This window comes from Pagrus major, chromosome 2, assembly GCF_040436345.1.
Source record: "Pagrus major chromosome 2, Pma_NU_1.0".
Classification (NCBI taxonomy): domain Eukaryota; kingdom Metazoa; phylum Chordata; class Actinopteri; order Spariformes; family Sparidae; genus Pagrus; species Pagrus major.
The window spans coordinates 18,735,598-18,753,222 of NC_133216.1; the positions used below are offsets into that span (position 1 = coordinate 18,735,598).

Here is a 17,625-nt window from a genome sequence, read left to right on the forward strand (position 1 = left end):
CCTACGAGTAGTATCTACAATAACAGAGCATTGCCTCCAGTAGTCTCAGCTCAAACGCAATGACTGATAACTGAAGAGGTTCAGACGGGGTATTACTTACTTATCTAACTCTGACATAAAGACATGTCCTGAATATTTACCTCTGCCGTGGAGATTATGTTTTCGCCCATGTCTGTTGGTTTGTCAGCAGGATTACACAAAAACTACTGAACGGATTTCCACAAAACTTGGATGGAGGATGGGTCTCGGCCCAGAATAGAGCCCAATAACTTTTGGTGTGGATCCACAAAATTTCTCTTACTTTTTTTAACAATGTGAGAACAGGGAGTTTTTTGACATTTTTGTTAATTTCTCAGGGATGTTGATGGGAAAAAAATCTGGTGTATTTAGGTGGTTGGTATCTATAAGTGAGTACAATTTGATGCAGATCCAAACAAAATCCAGATCAAGTAGATTTAAAAATGTTTTATTTGATATTGAATTAAGCTTGACTGAATTAAAGGGGTCATTCTAGCTTTATTTTATTTTGGGTCTTATTTTGGTCTAATGTCTTGGTTTTATTTTATTTAACTTAAATGTTTTATCAGACCTTGTTTTGGTTTTGAGTTTCAGTTAATTATAATGACCTTGCTGCAGGGTCAGTGACAGTTACATTATGTGCAACATGGAGGCATTTGACCCACTGTTATTATAAAAACAGTGATTAGTGCAGCTCATTTTAATTCTTCATGTCAGAGCAGGTATCTGGTGCTCCTCTCAGCCGACTAAAGAAAGTCTGAGTCTATTCACAGAAACTTTCCAAAGTCCTAAAAAAAGAGTCGGATTTCAACTTCGGACTGCGCTGCTGAGGAGCTGCTGTCTCAGCTGAACCTCATCTGACACCCTCCTTCACTGCAGTCACTGTGGTAACACTTACTTTCTCTGTGTCGCCATGGGAACACAGCCCAGGATTATTCACTTTGTGGCCACGCACACACACACACACACACACACACACACACACACACACACACACACACACACACACACACACACACACACACACACACACACACACACACACACACACACACACACACACACACACAGAAACACTTGCGCAGGGAGAAGCACAGAAAAGTCAGTGTGTGTGTGTGCGCAAACTTATGCAAGCACGCACATTGTTTGCCCACACACGGCAAATGGCGACAGGTTACAAAACCAGGTGATCACAGGTGGGGAAGGTGAGGAGTGTGTGTGAATGTGACAGCGGGGGATGCAGCTAATATTTGGGGTAAAGGTTAGTTAGCGGCTTTAGCAGACATAGGTGTAGGATATAGGTGAGTGAGTGTGTGTGTGGGCAGATAATGCTGAGGACAGTGAGACGTGATGGTGTCAGCAGATTAACCTGACAGGATGAATGACAATAAGTGGATTACATAACTCCTTTGTTACCTACATTAGTTATTCACGTCCTCAGCAATCTGCGAATCCACAATGGTGTGTGTGTTTCTGTGCATGTTTGTGTGATGACACAACACTTGATAAGACAGTGTGTGTGTGTGTGAACGTCACTCACTTATCAGACTAGAGATGTAAGAATATCTGCAGCGAACTGTATGAGTGTGTGTAGTTGTGTTTCTCTGTGTGTGTGTTACCTGAATAAGCGAGCGCAGTGACTCCACATATGACTGCTCTGTGTCCAGGAGGGTCATCATCACATGTTTCCTCATGTCCTGTGAAGATGGAGGAACAAGGAGGAGATCAGTCATCACTGCGTTTAGATTTATCTTTCTCACACACTCACGTTTTACTGTGATTACTTACATACAGACACAAAGACTGACACGCACATTGAATTTTGTGCTTTCGTCTGCTCTGCCAGATATTTCCCACTGACGTGTGATGCCCTAGGATGGACGGAAAGACTATGCTTCTTAAATGTAATTAAAATATGTTCATGAGTCTTAATATAGACCCACAGTGTGGAATAAAGTCAGCTGGATTGAATTAACCTTTTGGTAATACACTGTGACCTTGTGTGAATAACGAACAAAAAGCTAAATGTCTCTCGGATCTTGCTTTAATCAACTTTCTCAATGCAAAAAGTGTGAAATTTTTCCACGTTCTGAAGACACAAGGACGGATATGAGACCAGTTTCATTGCTGGCAGTTTGAAACTACACCCCTCACAAAACTCATACAATGTTGTATGTAATATATAGTATGTCCAGCAAAAATGTATTAATGAACTTGAATGAAATAAGAAACCAGATTCACGCCATTACCGCTCAAAACTCCACTTTTGCGTCATGTGACGACCTTGTCATGATTTGTTGAGTGCTTCAGGTTTTTATGTTTAAACAGCTTCAGTCTTGATTCTCTTAATAAAGTGTGACTCTATCAGGCTGCTTGACAGTAAAATGGAAAATAGCCTAAAGGTAGTTGGCCAAAATGTAGGATCCCGTATAATTATTGATTATTTTTCATAACGTGAGCACAGCGGGCAGAGTGACCCTGCAGTAAGTCAGTCAATTACAGCAGTGTTCTTCAATCCTGTTCCCGGTGACCCCCCTGTCCTGCATGTTTAGATGTTTCCCTGCTCTAACACAACTGATTCAAATTAATGGGTCGTTATCAGGCTTCAGCAGAACTTGATGACGAGCTGATCATGGAAAACATGCAGGACAGACAGCCACCTGGAACAGGATTGGAAAAACACTGAATTACGGTAACTAGTACAATTTTCATCTGAGCAACACAATGCAACAAAGAACAGATGTCTGCTTTTGGCCCGTGGCACACCATTTAGTTTCAGTTTTGGTTCTCCAGGGAAGAAACCCTCGATATAGATGCATCAAAGGCAGATTCAAACTAACAATCACAGAGACACAAAGAAAGTCAGCCCAGTTTTGAAAATACATGCACTCTTACATTACTGGAACCAGGTTTTAGTTCCAAGTTCACAGTCCCTGTTTGGCTTTCTGACAACACAGGAACGTTGACTCTGCTGCTCCGAGAGTCGCAAACATATGACTCAAAACTGCAGCTGTTGCTGAGATCAATATTGTGACAACATATCGTTTTATGTTGTTGATGTTGAAACAAGATTCCCAGCAGTCAGATAATGAGACAGTGGAGCATGAGCAATCAGAGAAACATTACTAACACTTAACTTTATATGGCAATTTTTTTTCATTGCTGACGCGTACTTCAGTTAAAAATAACTTTAAAAAACACTCTGCAGTCGCCTCTTGCCTTCCTGGCATTTTAAATCTCCCTTTTCTACCAACAACACAGTCACTCACAGGGACCGGATTAGAGGTCACCGAGGCCAGGAAGTCCACAGAAGCAAAGCATGACTCAGCGATTCAGTCTAACAATGACTCATGTTTTATGGATGCAGGTGAACGGGCTGCTCCTCTGACACAAACCCAACACACTGAGGCCAAGAAGGACGTGGACTGAGTGAACGTGAATGAGACGAATAAAAGAAGGACTACAAATGAGGAGAAAGACGGAAATCTAACATGAATGAACAATTATTTCTGTAAATTCTTGCAACGAATTAAGACGCATTTAGTCCATGATATATTTTGATATGTTTTAATCCCACAGAAGTATCTTAAACATGGTCCAAATGTCCAAATTATCCTTAGATTATCTGGTTATAAAAGAGAGAGAGAGAGAGAGAGATGGGAAAACAAAAAGGGGAGTATAATGATCATGGAACAAGTCAGACATATTATCTCAGAGGTCTCCAGGGAGACTCCCAAAATACTCCGGTACCCATGACTTATAAATATCAGTCGGAGCCACAAGCAAGACCCTATGGTGCATATACTCTACAACCACAATGTCTCTCTCCCTCTCTCTCTTTGTCTTTCACACACACAGGCCACAAAAATATACAGAGGAGGATTTTGTTCCCCTTCTCTTCCCCTGCTCCCCTCTGCCAGCACCACTGAGCCCTATAAATAACCGTAACAATGACTTCCCAGAAAGGCCATGTTTAGTGTTTGGCATTTGAGGGGTCCCAGGGGGGGCTGTGGGGTACCACCACAGGAGTGAGATGTGGAGTGAGTGCCACTGAGTGAGAGCGAGTGGAAAACGTCTAAAATGGGTCAAAGTGCGCAGAAAGGCATCATTGTTTTTTTTTTTTTTTTTACTTTAATGTGCCACCAGTGACAAATGTCTTCAGTCAACACCGTTTGCTCCTTCACACAGCGAGGGATTCAGTCCAAGTCTACTCTGCCCCGACACATACACACACAAACACAATGGAGTGGAGTAAATACAGGGCTACACATGGCTGAAGAGGGAAACACACAAACACCGCAGGAATCATCCGTTTATATTCCCCAATTATCCTCCAAATGGGGACACTCGTCTTTTCAAAATACATGTTGGGTCACAGCGAGCAGCAGCTCTTATAAGTCCGACCGATACTGGACTTAAGAGGGTGATGCTGAGACCGATATTAGGTAGGAAGAAATTCAGATGTTGATATATCGGCTGATATTCTTATATACATAAACACACATTTTTTCTATCACACATTTGTGAGAAATATACGTATATAATGAGAGGAGGATATTTTATAGTTTAACGACAGGATTTTTTGTCCAAAAATGACATCAGTGCATTGAAAACAGTTCATTTTAAGGGGTTTTATGAAACAATTTGTAGCAATTTAAATTTATTAATCACTTTTTTTATTGGTGGTATGTGAGCTGACTGTAACGTGACGTGAAAAATGAGACCTTTCCCGTCTCTTTCGGTTGTCGATACAAGCCTGTGGACGGTTTGTTGAAGTTGTTTAATGCTGCTGGACTGTGGATTCCTTTGTAAAGGACTCGGGCCAGTTCTTCTGCGACATTTCAAAGGAAATGACTTTATGAAAGTTCTCAAGTGCCTCGCCTCTTTAATCAATACAAGGTTATATTTAGTTGCTTGTGAATTACATATTTGCACATCTAAATGGACTGGCTTTGAAACCAGCGTTCTTCCTATTGTTGTTGCACTCCAAAACCATCAAACAACAAGAAAGCTAAAGCTCAAAAACTCTTGTAATATTTTGGATGACGTGGATTTGACGGGGTTTGAAAACTGTCAAATGCAGCAACACAGAGCCCAGGAGAAATTCCTTAAGGGGACAATACAGTATATTGTATCATATCGTTTTGTTTCGTATCGTATCATAATAAAAGTTTTTCGATGGACTCCACTGTGTTACTGTGTTTTTTTCTGTATTTGTATGATTATTTATGAACCTTATTGTTGTAAATAAAGACAATCAAAACATTTTTTATTGATCAATAAAGTGTTTGTTAGATTCTAATAAACAATGCTCATCATAATTGACTCTGCAGTGACATCGTCATATTGCTTAGATTCTTCTGACCATTAGCCAAAGAATCAAAGCTTCTTCAATATTCAAGTATATATTAAAGTAAAATGATTCTTCTATTCTTAATTAATAATTATTATCTTTATAAATAATAACAATATACTATAATAATAATAATAACAACAATGTTTGTCATTTGTGTTTGATGAGTGCCTTAAAATGATTAATCACAATTGTTGTCACTGCATTTGCTGTCTGACAAATCGTCTCAGCTCTACAATCAATCATTACAACACCCACTACTATCAACAGATTTGCCAGTTTGTTAAAAAAGGTGTTAAGATGCTGTCAAGAATAAATGGAGAGCAGCTGCAGACAATTACAGGGCTGTATGTATCTAGAACTGCAGTAGTGCTGTCCGAGAAAAACTACAAGTTTATGTCTGCTTCTCAGTGAGAGTTATTCCTTGTTCCCTCTGCAGTATTCATGTAATGTAAAGTATATGTAGTACAATAAGCAGGTAGTAGCTACAACTGCAGTGACAGATCCCGTCGCAATGATGCACAACACACTGTACTCCATTCTCTCTCATTAAGGATGATCAAATTAACGGATGCAGATCTAATCTCTTACCTAACTGGACTCAATAATTTTAATGTCAACCTGACACAAACAAACAAACAAACAAACATCTGAAAACAGCTGCAGGTAGGTAAATCGGTACGTGCACAGCAGGGCAATGATTGTGATCCTCAGACAGCTGCTCAGTCGATAACGATGCTGAACGTGTGACCCGAGAACATGAACGATGACGTGTGACGATGATACAAAACAAGAGGGGGACTTCCCTGAAGACAGGAATGTCCCTCTGTTCTGTGCTGCTCGTCTTTATTAGATTACACACACATCTGAACATGGTGAAAATAATTCTCAGAATGCTAGTTTCATTTTGCTCGCAGGGTTACCATAGTAACCCCAGCTGAAAGGCTGAATGATCACAGCAAAGGTTCGGTCTCTCACAGCAAAGCTGGAGTCAGGACCCTCTCAGTCCTCAGACCTGGAAGTTCAACTGGATTCACATAAAACAACACCGTAACTGGTGTTATGATGACACAGCATGACCCGCTGTTTGCTCTTTCATTGTTCTCTAGTCTAGTGCTTTCTTTTCAATTCCAGAGTCAAAAATTTTCACTTTTCTTAAAAGGTAATTGATTACTATTTGTCACATCTTGAGTCTTGAACTAGCTGTTCAGTGATCAGACAGGTTGTAATCTGAGCAAGCTGTTGGTTGTTAACCCTCTGAACCCCACAACATGCCGAAGGGTTGGAAGGCATGTTTTCTTGAAAAAGGAAAAACTGCTTGGGGTTTGGAGGGTTAACAAACCTAAAACGTTTATCTAAACCACTTTATTTGGAGGCAACATTTCAGGTTCATAAGTGAGCGCACCTGAAATGTTGGTACTCATCCCTCATCGCACTGGTAAACTCTGTGTGCAAACAACTTGTTCAAGTACTGCAGGTCAAAGTCAAAGCAGGAAGTTGGTCCGTACACTGTGCAGATATCTGCAGGGGACAGTTTGGGTAATCATTTTTACTGTTTACCTCTGTGTCCAAATAAGTTTGACTAACCTCTGGGTTTGTGAACAGCTTGTTTTAGTTATGTATCCTTGTTCTCAGCTCTCATCAGTTTTACAATTTTACTATAACTGATCAAAAATGACAGACTGGACAAAAAATAAAATAAGAGCCAGCTAGTGTCCCAATAATGCAGCCACATAGGCACACAATGCCGCTACAGGATCACTTCTTCAGTTCCTCTGAGCAGCATTCAATCATCATCCACACATCAGTGAGGGGTCAAGCAGCAGCAGAAGAAGACAGAGGACCAGGGTTATCCACACATTTCATCTTACTGCCATCATGCCATAGTTCTGCCTCGGGGAACAAAAAGACACCAACTCTTGTCGCTGTCTACTTGACTACTGACAAACCCTGACAGGTACACGCTGTTGTTGCCTTAGTGTACAACATGTTCAGCTGGTCTGAATTCAGCAGAGAGACGACTGCAGTCAATGGTGCACCTGGTCCGGTCCAGATACACAACTGTCAACAGTCTCTGGTTATATGGAGGATGTGGAAAATAATTTTATGGGTAACATTTTAAAATAACCATCTTTAACAAATAGTAAATGTATAGTTAATTATACTTTAGTTAATAGTTATTTCAGGATATACATTTGTTAAAGTTTTGCCGATTATGTCAGTGTTTTCTGGGCAGCTCCTGCTGTTTTTGTACGACTCTTGCTTATATACATTTGGTTAGCATACAATATGACACATAATACACTATACTATTATTTTAAGCTTTTCTGTAAACATCCTTCCTAAACCTCAACCTATTTTTCGGAGGGGCAAATCTTGATACACCAGCTATGAATCAGTTGTAATGGGATAACTTTGATCCAGATGTCAGGAATGATGCGGTCTGAAGACCAAGAATGTGTTTGCGTAATCTAATCAGCCCAAAACAGCCAAGCTAAGATCTTTTTAGAAAGACAGGTCTGTACATCCCGGTCTGTTCATCTGGGTACCACCCAGAGCACGAGTATGCCATAATGTGTAAAGTGTGTGCTCGCAGGGTTACTCTTTTCTCTTTTCTTCACAATCCTAAATGTTGAGTTCACTCAGGGTTACAGCCTGTGTGACAGCATAGATAAGATGGCTCGCAGGATTCAGCCTGTCGCTTATTAACACTGGAGGGGATCTGAACAGCATGTTCTTATGTGTCCCTCTGGTGTGTTGATAATGGTGTGGTCACAGGGGGTCCATAAAGTAAGTTATTCCTCACATCTGCAGCCAAACATTACAGCCAGACAGTAAAGACAACGTACACCAGAGTCAGTTAACGTCTGTTTGACTCGACGATATTTTAGTTTCACGATGTTTATCAAACTATACGCTGTGCGTGTCTTTGTTAGCAGCACTGTTGTGAGTGTGTGTTACAGCTCCACAGTCGAGAGCAGACAAGGCAGGAAATCAATGTTAGATCATTTTTTTCTCCAGATATTTATGTTGCTGCTTATTTTTTGTTTGTATAAAACCATCCTTGTGATTTTCTTCTGAATAGTTTGACAAGGCCACTCTTTTGCGATTGAGTGTCGCCATTTGAGCGAAACTGAATGCCATTCAAGCTGTTGAATTGTCGAATTTCCTGCCTTCATGATTGGGTAGAAAATAACCAAAGTTTTTCATCCAGCACCTCTTTTGTAAAGACGATTTAGTAAAGTGGTATTTTGCAGATGAAGGACTGAAGTTTGCAATCGTTCTGTCTAAGTACAGCAGCTGCTTTCAATTTTGAGCTATCAAATATTTTTTTAAGGTCACTTTCTTTCTCTCTGTGACCTCAGCCGCCATCAAAAAGATGGGGGCAAGGCTGTTAAGACTGCAGCTGTATCGCTTACAGCTTCATACAGCATACAGGTGCTCAGAAATAAAAAAAAAAAAAAAAAGTATAAGATGCTAACAAGGTTATGCTTGGGTGCTGTTTATTATACGCTTGTCTGTCTCTTATTATACGTCTCAAATTACTAACGGTTGCATAACTAGTATGTACTTACAGATTGCCTTCTATTTTATTGTGCAGACTTCCAGATACACAAACTACATCGACACTGGCAGCTTCTTTAAAAAGGTCAGAAAAGGAATTGTGTCTCTTATGAAATACTTCCTTGCAGATAGTTAGAGAGTAGTAGTAGTAGTGGATGATGATACTGATACCACTCGCATGTCTGGGTGCTAATTTTGTAGCCAAAGCTACAGCTTCTTAGCTTAGCTTGGCACAAAGACTGGAAACAGTGGGAAACATGTAGCCTGGCTCTGTCCAAACATAACAAACCCAAACAAAATGTGAAAAAATGCTCAAAGGCCAACATTTATTCTACATTTACTATCATAAATGACAAAGAATAGCAGCAAATCCTCACATTTATGAAGTTGGAAATAGCAAATGTTTGACATTGTTGCTTGAATTTGACTGAAACAATTAATCGATTATCAAATTAGTTTGGTAATTAATTGCGTTCAAATTGACTTATCGACTAATCAACTAATGGTTGAGGGTCTAAACCAAAATATAAAAATGGATTCAGTAACCGCCCTGAGTTGTGGCAGAGTAATCGTAATTAAAATGTTGAACTGTTCCTTTCAATTAGTCCAAAAAACCTGCAAGTTTTTGTTTATTTCTCAAATAACACAGGAAAAAATACATATTATAATGTCTTTTTTAACAATAAAACAAACAAACAGTTGACATAAAGGACCCATTACCACTACACAAAATAAGAGAAAGAGGGAATTCATAGTCAGAACTCCCGAGAACAGTCCAAAACTGCCAGTCGACAGCAATAAACAAAAAAATAGGCAGAACAGGAGACTGCCCCTTCTACCAGGAGGGTCAATTAAGGGGAACCAAAAATCATGACATGATTTTTAATGTGAAATACTGAATCTGTGATTGTGAATTTCTTTCAGTTCCTTCTCTCTAACCGCAGCTCTTTCCTCTCATCCCATCGCTGTCGTCACACCTCTCCACCCCTGCTGCCTTCAGCCCCCCCCCCCCCTCCTCACAGACGACTGCATCCCCTGGCAACAGCATGGCGAAAGCAGCAACAGGCAGCCTCTTCGAGCAAAGAGACGGCATCCTCACCACCACCTATCTGTCTCTTCCTCTATTCATGCATACGCCACTGTACAACACATTGATATTCACGTCATGTTTCGAGGTGGCAGTCCTCAAACAGGAAGGAGTGTCATCCTTTCAGCAGGCTTATGTAATCCTCATCGTAAGCAACACCACGTGTGTGCGTGTGTGTGTGTGTGCGTGTGTGTGTGCATGTGTGTCTCTATGGACTCCCTAATTGTCATTTGCAGGCCACAGTCAGCTCTGACCTACTCTCCTCTGATCAATAGCTTTCTCTTCCAGACATATGCACACTCACCATTGATCCATCTCCCAACTACTCCTTCATCATCATCATCACCTCTTCAATTCCTTTTCTTTCCAAAGTGTTATCAAATTCTTCCCTTTCAACAGCTCCTCGAGGGCCTCACATCACATTCACACAATCAGCTCACAGAATAATCAATATTAAAAAGGGACAGTTCACCCCAAAATGAAAAATACATATTTTTGTTCTTACCCATAGTGCTGTTTATCCATATAGATTTTTTTCAAAGTGAGTTGCAGAGTTTTGGAGATGATATCTGGGGAGATGTCTGGCGTCTCTCAAATATAATGAAACCCGATGAGACATACATTTGAAAAATGTCTTTCCAGAAATCATGACCTGGTCACTCGAGTTAACCCACAAACCTTGATGTGATCAAATTCATGTAGGAGCTATTTTCTTTCTACTGAACAACACCCACCAACCGTATCACCGCGCTGAAGTAAGCATCTACTCATGGACAAGAGGCTAGCTAACTAAGTTAACTTAACATTAAAGCGATTCTGTCTCGAGATCGAGCCTCTCAGCCATGAGGAGATGCACTTCCTTTTGTCTGGTGATACATGAAACTGCTCACAACAATGTCTGTGGATTATCTTGATTTCTAGAAAGAGACAATGATGTTGAGTGTCATCTAGTTCCATTATATATCAGAGACGGACGATATCTGCAAAACTCTGAAACTCACACTAAAACAAACCAGATGGACAAACAGCACTATAGTTTTGTATTTTGTACTAGATCAGATAATTAATTAGCAGATAATCAGTTAATCATTTAACGCATCATTATGTAAAAATTGGCCTTTTGTGTGATCTGGCGCCCCCACAGTTTCTGAGTGCAACACCACTGTCATAAATACAAATCTCAGGTCTGTAACAGTTTGTCAGACGTAATGTAGGTGCTAAATACAAACAAGAATCATCAAGTCATGACAACGTAATGTGTTGAAAACTTGTTTGTTGAAGTAAACATGTATGTAACACTGTGATAATACCCTCTCAGTGAAGCTACATAGTGCAGAAACAAGTGATAGGGGGGCGGAGTGGCTGAGACAGAGACACCATTCACCTTATTACAAGACACTGAGCCAACAACATGATTTTGAAGCGGTTAGTTCAAGATAAAAAAGTTACATATTGTTGCTTTAAGTGATTTTCAAAGGCAAATATACCATCATTTTTGGGTGGTCTAATGTGAATATTTGCAGGTTAAAGACACTTTTACGATATTACAGAAAAACGTCCTTGTTATCTTTGTTTTCAAGACACTTAACATTTTTACAGGCATATGTATGAGTGCTGAAGAGAAAATTCAGCTCTGCTCTCACATACATTTCCCTCCTACGTACAAACACACTCCACTGCTCAGTGTGGATTAACAGGCTGGGTGTTAAGATTAGCAGAACTCCGGCGGCTGCATTATGTCTACCCTATGTGTGAGTTTGTGCCTTCACACAGGTTTGGATGTAAACCAAAGCGTGTTTGTTGATTCTGCTCCCACTCAAGCAGACATGACTCGAACGTGAGGCAAGAAAACACTAAAGACACTGCAAAGATGGGTGCAGATTTAGGAGTGAGACTCCAGAGAGGGTTTGTGACAGTGTTGGAGCTAATCGTGTGATTCACTCCGCTCTAATTCTATTATAGAGAGACAGAGAGAGGAGGATCTGCAGGAAGAGATACAGTAGACATATTAAAACAAGGAATAGGCTGTAATGATGACAGAAAAGCAGGAGTGGGAGAGGAAGAGTGAGAGAGGAAAAGAGGAGGCTGGAAATCTAAATTGACTTGGACAGGCAGGTGATAACGTCCTAGATATGCAGCGAAGGTGCAAGACAGCAGCCCCACACACACACACACACACACACACAGAGAGGAGAAAACACTCTTCTACCTCTCCGTTGGGGCTTCCAGCACAAAGTCCGTTCCCATTCAAATTCCCGCCAGAGTTCCCATTCCTGTTGTTGCTCCTAAACTGATCCACAGCATCTCTGTCCACCACTTCTTCTCCTCCTTCTCTCTCTCCTCCACCTCCTTCATCTCCCGTGTTCTCCCCGTTCTCATTCATTTCCTCCAGAGCGATGCTGAACTGGGCTAGGGTTCGAACCATCTGAAGCATACGGAACGGTCCGTGTGCCTGAACGCACACTCACTTTGGCACATAGACACCAGAAAACACCTGCAGGTTTTTTTTTGTGTCTGTCTGTTTACTCACACAAACTCCTTCTTCATGTCCACAGAGTGACGGGGGATAAAAGGAAAAAAAACACCTGAGGGTTGGAGCGCGTCGCTGCCTTTCCTTTTCTTATTCACAACATGAAATAAACATGTTCCTTCCAGGTGTTTCTCTCCTCTTCTGGCAACAAACGCTTTGAAATAATTCACTCCTTCAGAGAGCGATTCTTCCTCTCTTCTGCAAATTCAGTCTTCAGTGTGTGTGTGTGTGTGTGTCAGAGAGTGCGTCTGTTCTGTAGGCTCGGCTGTGCAGCTTGTCACAGCGCGCTTGTGTCATGCAGCACACACACCGTTTTCTGAGAGACAGAGGAGCACACTCCAGCATGTATGCACGGGTGTCTGATCTGTTTCTACTGCATGGATGATGTAAGCAAGACCGGAGCGCATGTCGCGGTGTGTGTGGACAACGAGAGAGATGAGGAAAAGTGTGTGTGTGTGTGTGTGTGTGTGTGTATGTGGGTGGGTGGGTGTGTTGTGAGTGTGTCATAGCCCTCCCCCTTTGGGTGTGTATAATGAGAGACAGCAGGCAGGGCAGACGCTCGCAGCGCTCAGCTCAGCTCTGCTCAGCCAGACTCGACCAATCAGCTCCATAAATAATCGATTGAGGGGTGAGGAGGGGGAGGACGACAGTCCGTCAGTCCATCCGTCCGTCCGTCTCCCTTCATGACCCTTCTGTCCTGATAACATCTGTTAATGTCACACACACAGTTGAGAAATATAGATTTAAATGAAAATGTCCTATCTGTCTCTTCTACTTCTATGCAGGTACACTGAATGGCAGCAGCCCACAGATAACCATGACAACAGGGAACAAGGGTGTAATTTTAAAGGACTATACCTGTGTTTAGCATGTTTTAGACAATGACTGCTAGTGGTTTCCATTTGATAGATGAAACTTACACATAGATTAGTGTCATCTATCAATCAGACTATTTTTAACACAGTAATTAAAGATCCAGTGTGTAGGATTTAGGAGGTGAGGTTACAGCTGGCAACCAACTGAATACCCCTCAGTTAAAAAAACCAGCTCACTCTAAAGTAACAAAAACACAATGATTCTTAGTTAAGGTGATTAAAAAACTTAATTATGAATATCATAGTCCATCTGACATCAAAAACATTATGCTTATTATTTAAAATTAAGTTTCAATGTTTTTGCTCGAAACATCTGACGGGCCAAACAGAACCTTAAGGGGGGCTAACTTTGGCCCACGGGCCCCACTTTCGACGTTCCTGCCCTAAAGGTACATAATGGACCTTTAAAGGGGCAGTCTTTGACTCTTTTTACACATGAGGTTCACATTATTTATCATGAGGTGTACCATCATTTTAATCATAATTTAGAAAAGAAGCCTTCCTGTTTTTTCATTGCTGTTGCTAGTTTTGCTGTGAACGCAGTAGCAGTTTCATAATAAAACCCTTCCAGCGGGGTATCTCCCCTTCAAATGAAGACTTTTATAGAGAAAAACTGCAGGTGGAGTTAAGAAGTAGCTCAGTACTGAGAAAGTACGGCAAAGAACTATCAATCAGAATTTAGTACTTACGCATAAAGAAAACTTAAAGCAATGGATTGAAACACATGGTTTGATGATGTTAAACTAATGGAAATATTCACATTATACTGAATTTCCATGCCTGACATTATAATGTGCTAGAGGTTCTGATCATTTACTTTCCTCCTCCCCAGGCTCAGTTTTTATTGGCCATTATTAGAGTACTGGCTTTATGTGAGAACTTTCGGTTTCCGTGCCTTCATACATTTTTGATCAGTTATATCATCATCATATGAATGTGGTTGTGCAGCTGCAATAAGGACCATTTTCAATCGACTGTTCACACACTATTTGGGGCAGTTTTCCAAAGTGTTCCTGTTAGATCCTGCATTACTACATTCAGTCAATGGTCTAAAATATGCAGAACCGGCAGTGCGGTCCTTTGACAATTCATAAAGTAAGTGCTGCAGCCACATTAACGCACAGCAAGCGAGCACACACACACTTCTGTAGCTCACAGAAACGCATACACCCACAAAAAGAGAAATCAAGATGTCTGACTCAACCATAAAAAGGCCCAAACTGCGATTTTGACAAAAAAGGGAAAAAGGATTGTGTGTATACAACAGCCAGATGACAAGCAATGAAACCTTGGGAGTTTTGCGTGCGTGCATAAATCTAAAATGCAGTTTTAATGAAAAAGTTTCATAAGTAGAGGAAGGCACGGCATGTGGGTTTGAGCTGAGCAGCTTTAAAAATACAGTGCAGAATGTAATATTAATACGTAAGAAACATCAAGTGATTTGATATCAAACGGCTCAATACAAAGTACAGAGAGCTCCGTTGAGACAAACTTTAGGCTCTTTCTCTCCAACAGAGATCAGATGCTGACAACAGAGAAAGGTCACAAAAGGACATTTAAAGGTCAAGCTCGTGGCAGGAAATTGGCCTTTAATCCTCGTTGCCATAGAAACAATAGATGGTTTTGAAGGTCTGGTGACAGAGATCAGAGATGACAATCTCTCAGGCATGTTTGGAGTTGGAGAAAAGACATTTTGAAAAAATATGCTCTGGTCTCTGGTTTTGTTTTTCCTTTTTTACATGAGGGTAAAACGCCACAACACCACAGTATTATACCAAACTAATAACTTTGCTCTGAAGTCTGATGGCTTAAAGCTAAGCACAGAACAAACCAGAGGAGTGTTTTCCTTTACATCTGCATCTCAGCATTACTGTTGTCATCCCTTTACTCAACAGACACATTCATGCTAACACCTCAAAAAGCTTCTTTTTCATTTCTATACATCCGTCCCTTTAAGTAATAAACAATCAGTCCGATCTAGATTCACCTCCCTGTTAGAATACAACAATAAAAGTGTACCACTTAATACACCTCTTTTTTTAAAAAACATAATAATATAGTCTAGGTTAAGCAATACTTTTTTGACTTCTCGACCATGTCTGTGGCACACAGCAACCAGCCCATGTGCTTCTGCTGGAAGCTTAAAAGGAGCAGTTCACTCACAAATCACTCCCATGCCGAATGACAGTTCGGTGAAGTTTTGTAGTCCACCAAACACCTGTGGAGCTTTACAGCAAAAATGGCTCCATACAGCTCCTAAGGCCTAGTCCAAGTCTCCAGAAGCCCTGATATCCCAAATCGATTTAACATTTGTTTACACCCTTTTAAAGCCAAACTTTCACTGTAGCTGCTAGTTGTTTAGGAGAACGCTGCAAAGCTGTTTTGCTGTGAAGCTCCTGAAGTGTTTTGGGAATAAAAAAACTTCACTCCACTTTCCTTCGACATGCAGGCAGATGATGACTGAATTTAAATTTTTGGATGAACTATTACTTTAAATATGTAACAATGAGTCCCAAATTTACATTTGCATTTAAAAGAAAAAAGATTAACTAACACTCTAAAACGTAGATGCTATTGGTATTGTTCTTCTCATGGTTGCACCGCCCATAAGAAAACAGAAAATATCAGACTTCTTCCTTCAGCTACATGAGAGCAGACAGGTCACAAACATCTAACTGGTTACATCAGCATCCACAGCATCTTGTTTCCACAGCAACTCCAGAGTGCTCACATCCTCAGCATTTCCTGTTTAGTTTTGGACAAATGCAGTTGCTAGGTAGTGAAGAAAAAAAAAAACGCCATAAAGTGTGTGTGTGCATGTGCACACATGCAGAAAAAGTGGGCAGCCTGGGGATGGACTGTTCTCCCTGAATGAGTTACCAGCTCATAGCTGGCTGACCCAGATTTCCGAGTGGTGTGCACACATTCACACATACACACACAGGCTCTGACTACATGGCCAGCCAAAGATCTCTGCCTCGTTTACTAGGAATCATTTGTGTGTTTTCAGTCTGACTCACAGGAAGTAGGCTGTCACTGGCCCATCATTTCAGTCAGAATTCTGCTCCCTGCTATCTGCGTGTTACCATTTTTAAATTCCCCATCACCACGTGACACAACAGCAACCTGTGAACTGGCAACCTACGCGTGAAAATGGCAAGTTTTAAAGACTTGGATTTGGATTTGGGAGTGTCACTTCATGGTCCATGTGTGTGACGTGTTGGGAACCAAGTGACGCAAAAAAAGACTTTGATATTAAATTTGAGTGGCCAGAGAGGTCAGACCGAGACCCAATCCTAACCCTAACTATCCCAAAATGTGGTTTGGATCTGATTTGGGAAGAAAAATGCATTTCATGTGTTTTATTTATGCTGTCCAGACTTTGTAAAATCAATCTTGATACATCTGGATATGCCAAAAAACAGATTTGGGCTGGCAGTTTGAACAAAGCCATGGTCGACGTATGTCTTTTGCTGTTTTATGTTGCCATTTTATTGCCAGGGCTCCTCTCCCCATGTGCAAATGTTCCACCAAAATAAGTTCCCTGTGATACTAGTTTACAGAGGCACCATCGCTGCATCCTGGGCTTAGTACAGCCCAAGACGACTGTGAATGGTTTCAAGAAGAGTGTTTTTTCCCCCTATGCCTGGATGATAATCTGTACTAGCTACTGTGTGTGAGACTAGTGTGCTTTTATTCAGAGCAGATCTGCAGCAGCAATGAATTATGATGAAACACAGGGTGCAAATCGAACATTACAGTGATAATGAGTCCGACTCAAAACACGAGACATCACTCATGAGACATATTCAACAGCATTTATAAGTAAACACCACCAGATACACATATGTGGCTGATCATGAGTGGGCTGAATTTGCAGCCGTGGTTCAACCTCGTATTTCCTCCCCACCCTGCGCAGAAATGCGTGTGCGGTTTAATTCTTGCCAAGCCGCCCCCGCCTGTGTCAGTGTGTGTCACTAAGTGCTGCTAAATGACAGCTGATGTGACATCTGTATCACTGCCTCAGAGTCAGTCTGGAGTCAGTCTATAGATAAACATGTAGGAGGACTGATGACACCTGTCAGCAAACCCGCTGGTCCACAGGTGTGTGTGTGTGTGTGTGTGTGTGTGTGTGTGTGTGTGTGTGTGTGTGTGTGTGTGTGTGAGAGAGAGAAAAAGAGAGTAACCTTAGGAGGAG

At 41.1% G+C, this 17,625-nt stretch overlaps 1 protein-coding gene across 1 annotated transcript in view; it reads right to left on the minus strand.

Moving 5' to 3' along the window:
* Positions 1-17,625, minus strand: part of LOC141009019 (rho guanine nucleotide exchange factor 17-like) — a 65,917-nt gene that overhangs the window by 17,452 nt on the left and 30,840 nt on the right. Inside the window, exon 3 of the mRNA XM_073481420.1 lies at positions 1,638-1,715. Coding sequence (XP_073337521.1) covers positions 1,638-1,715 — 78 coding nt within the window. The remainder of the gene's footprint in view (positions 1-1,637; positions 1,716-17,625) is intronic.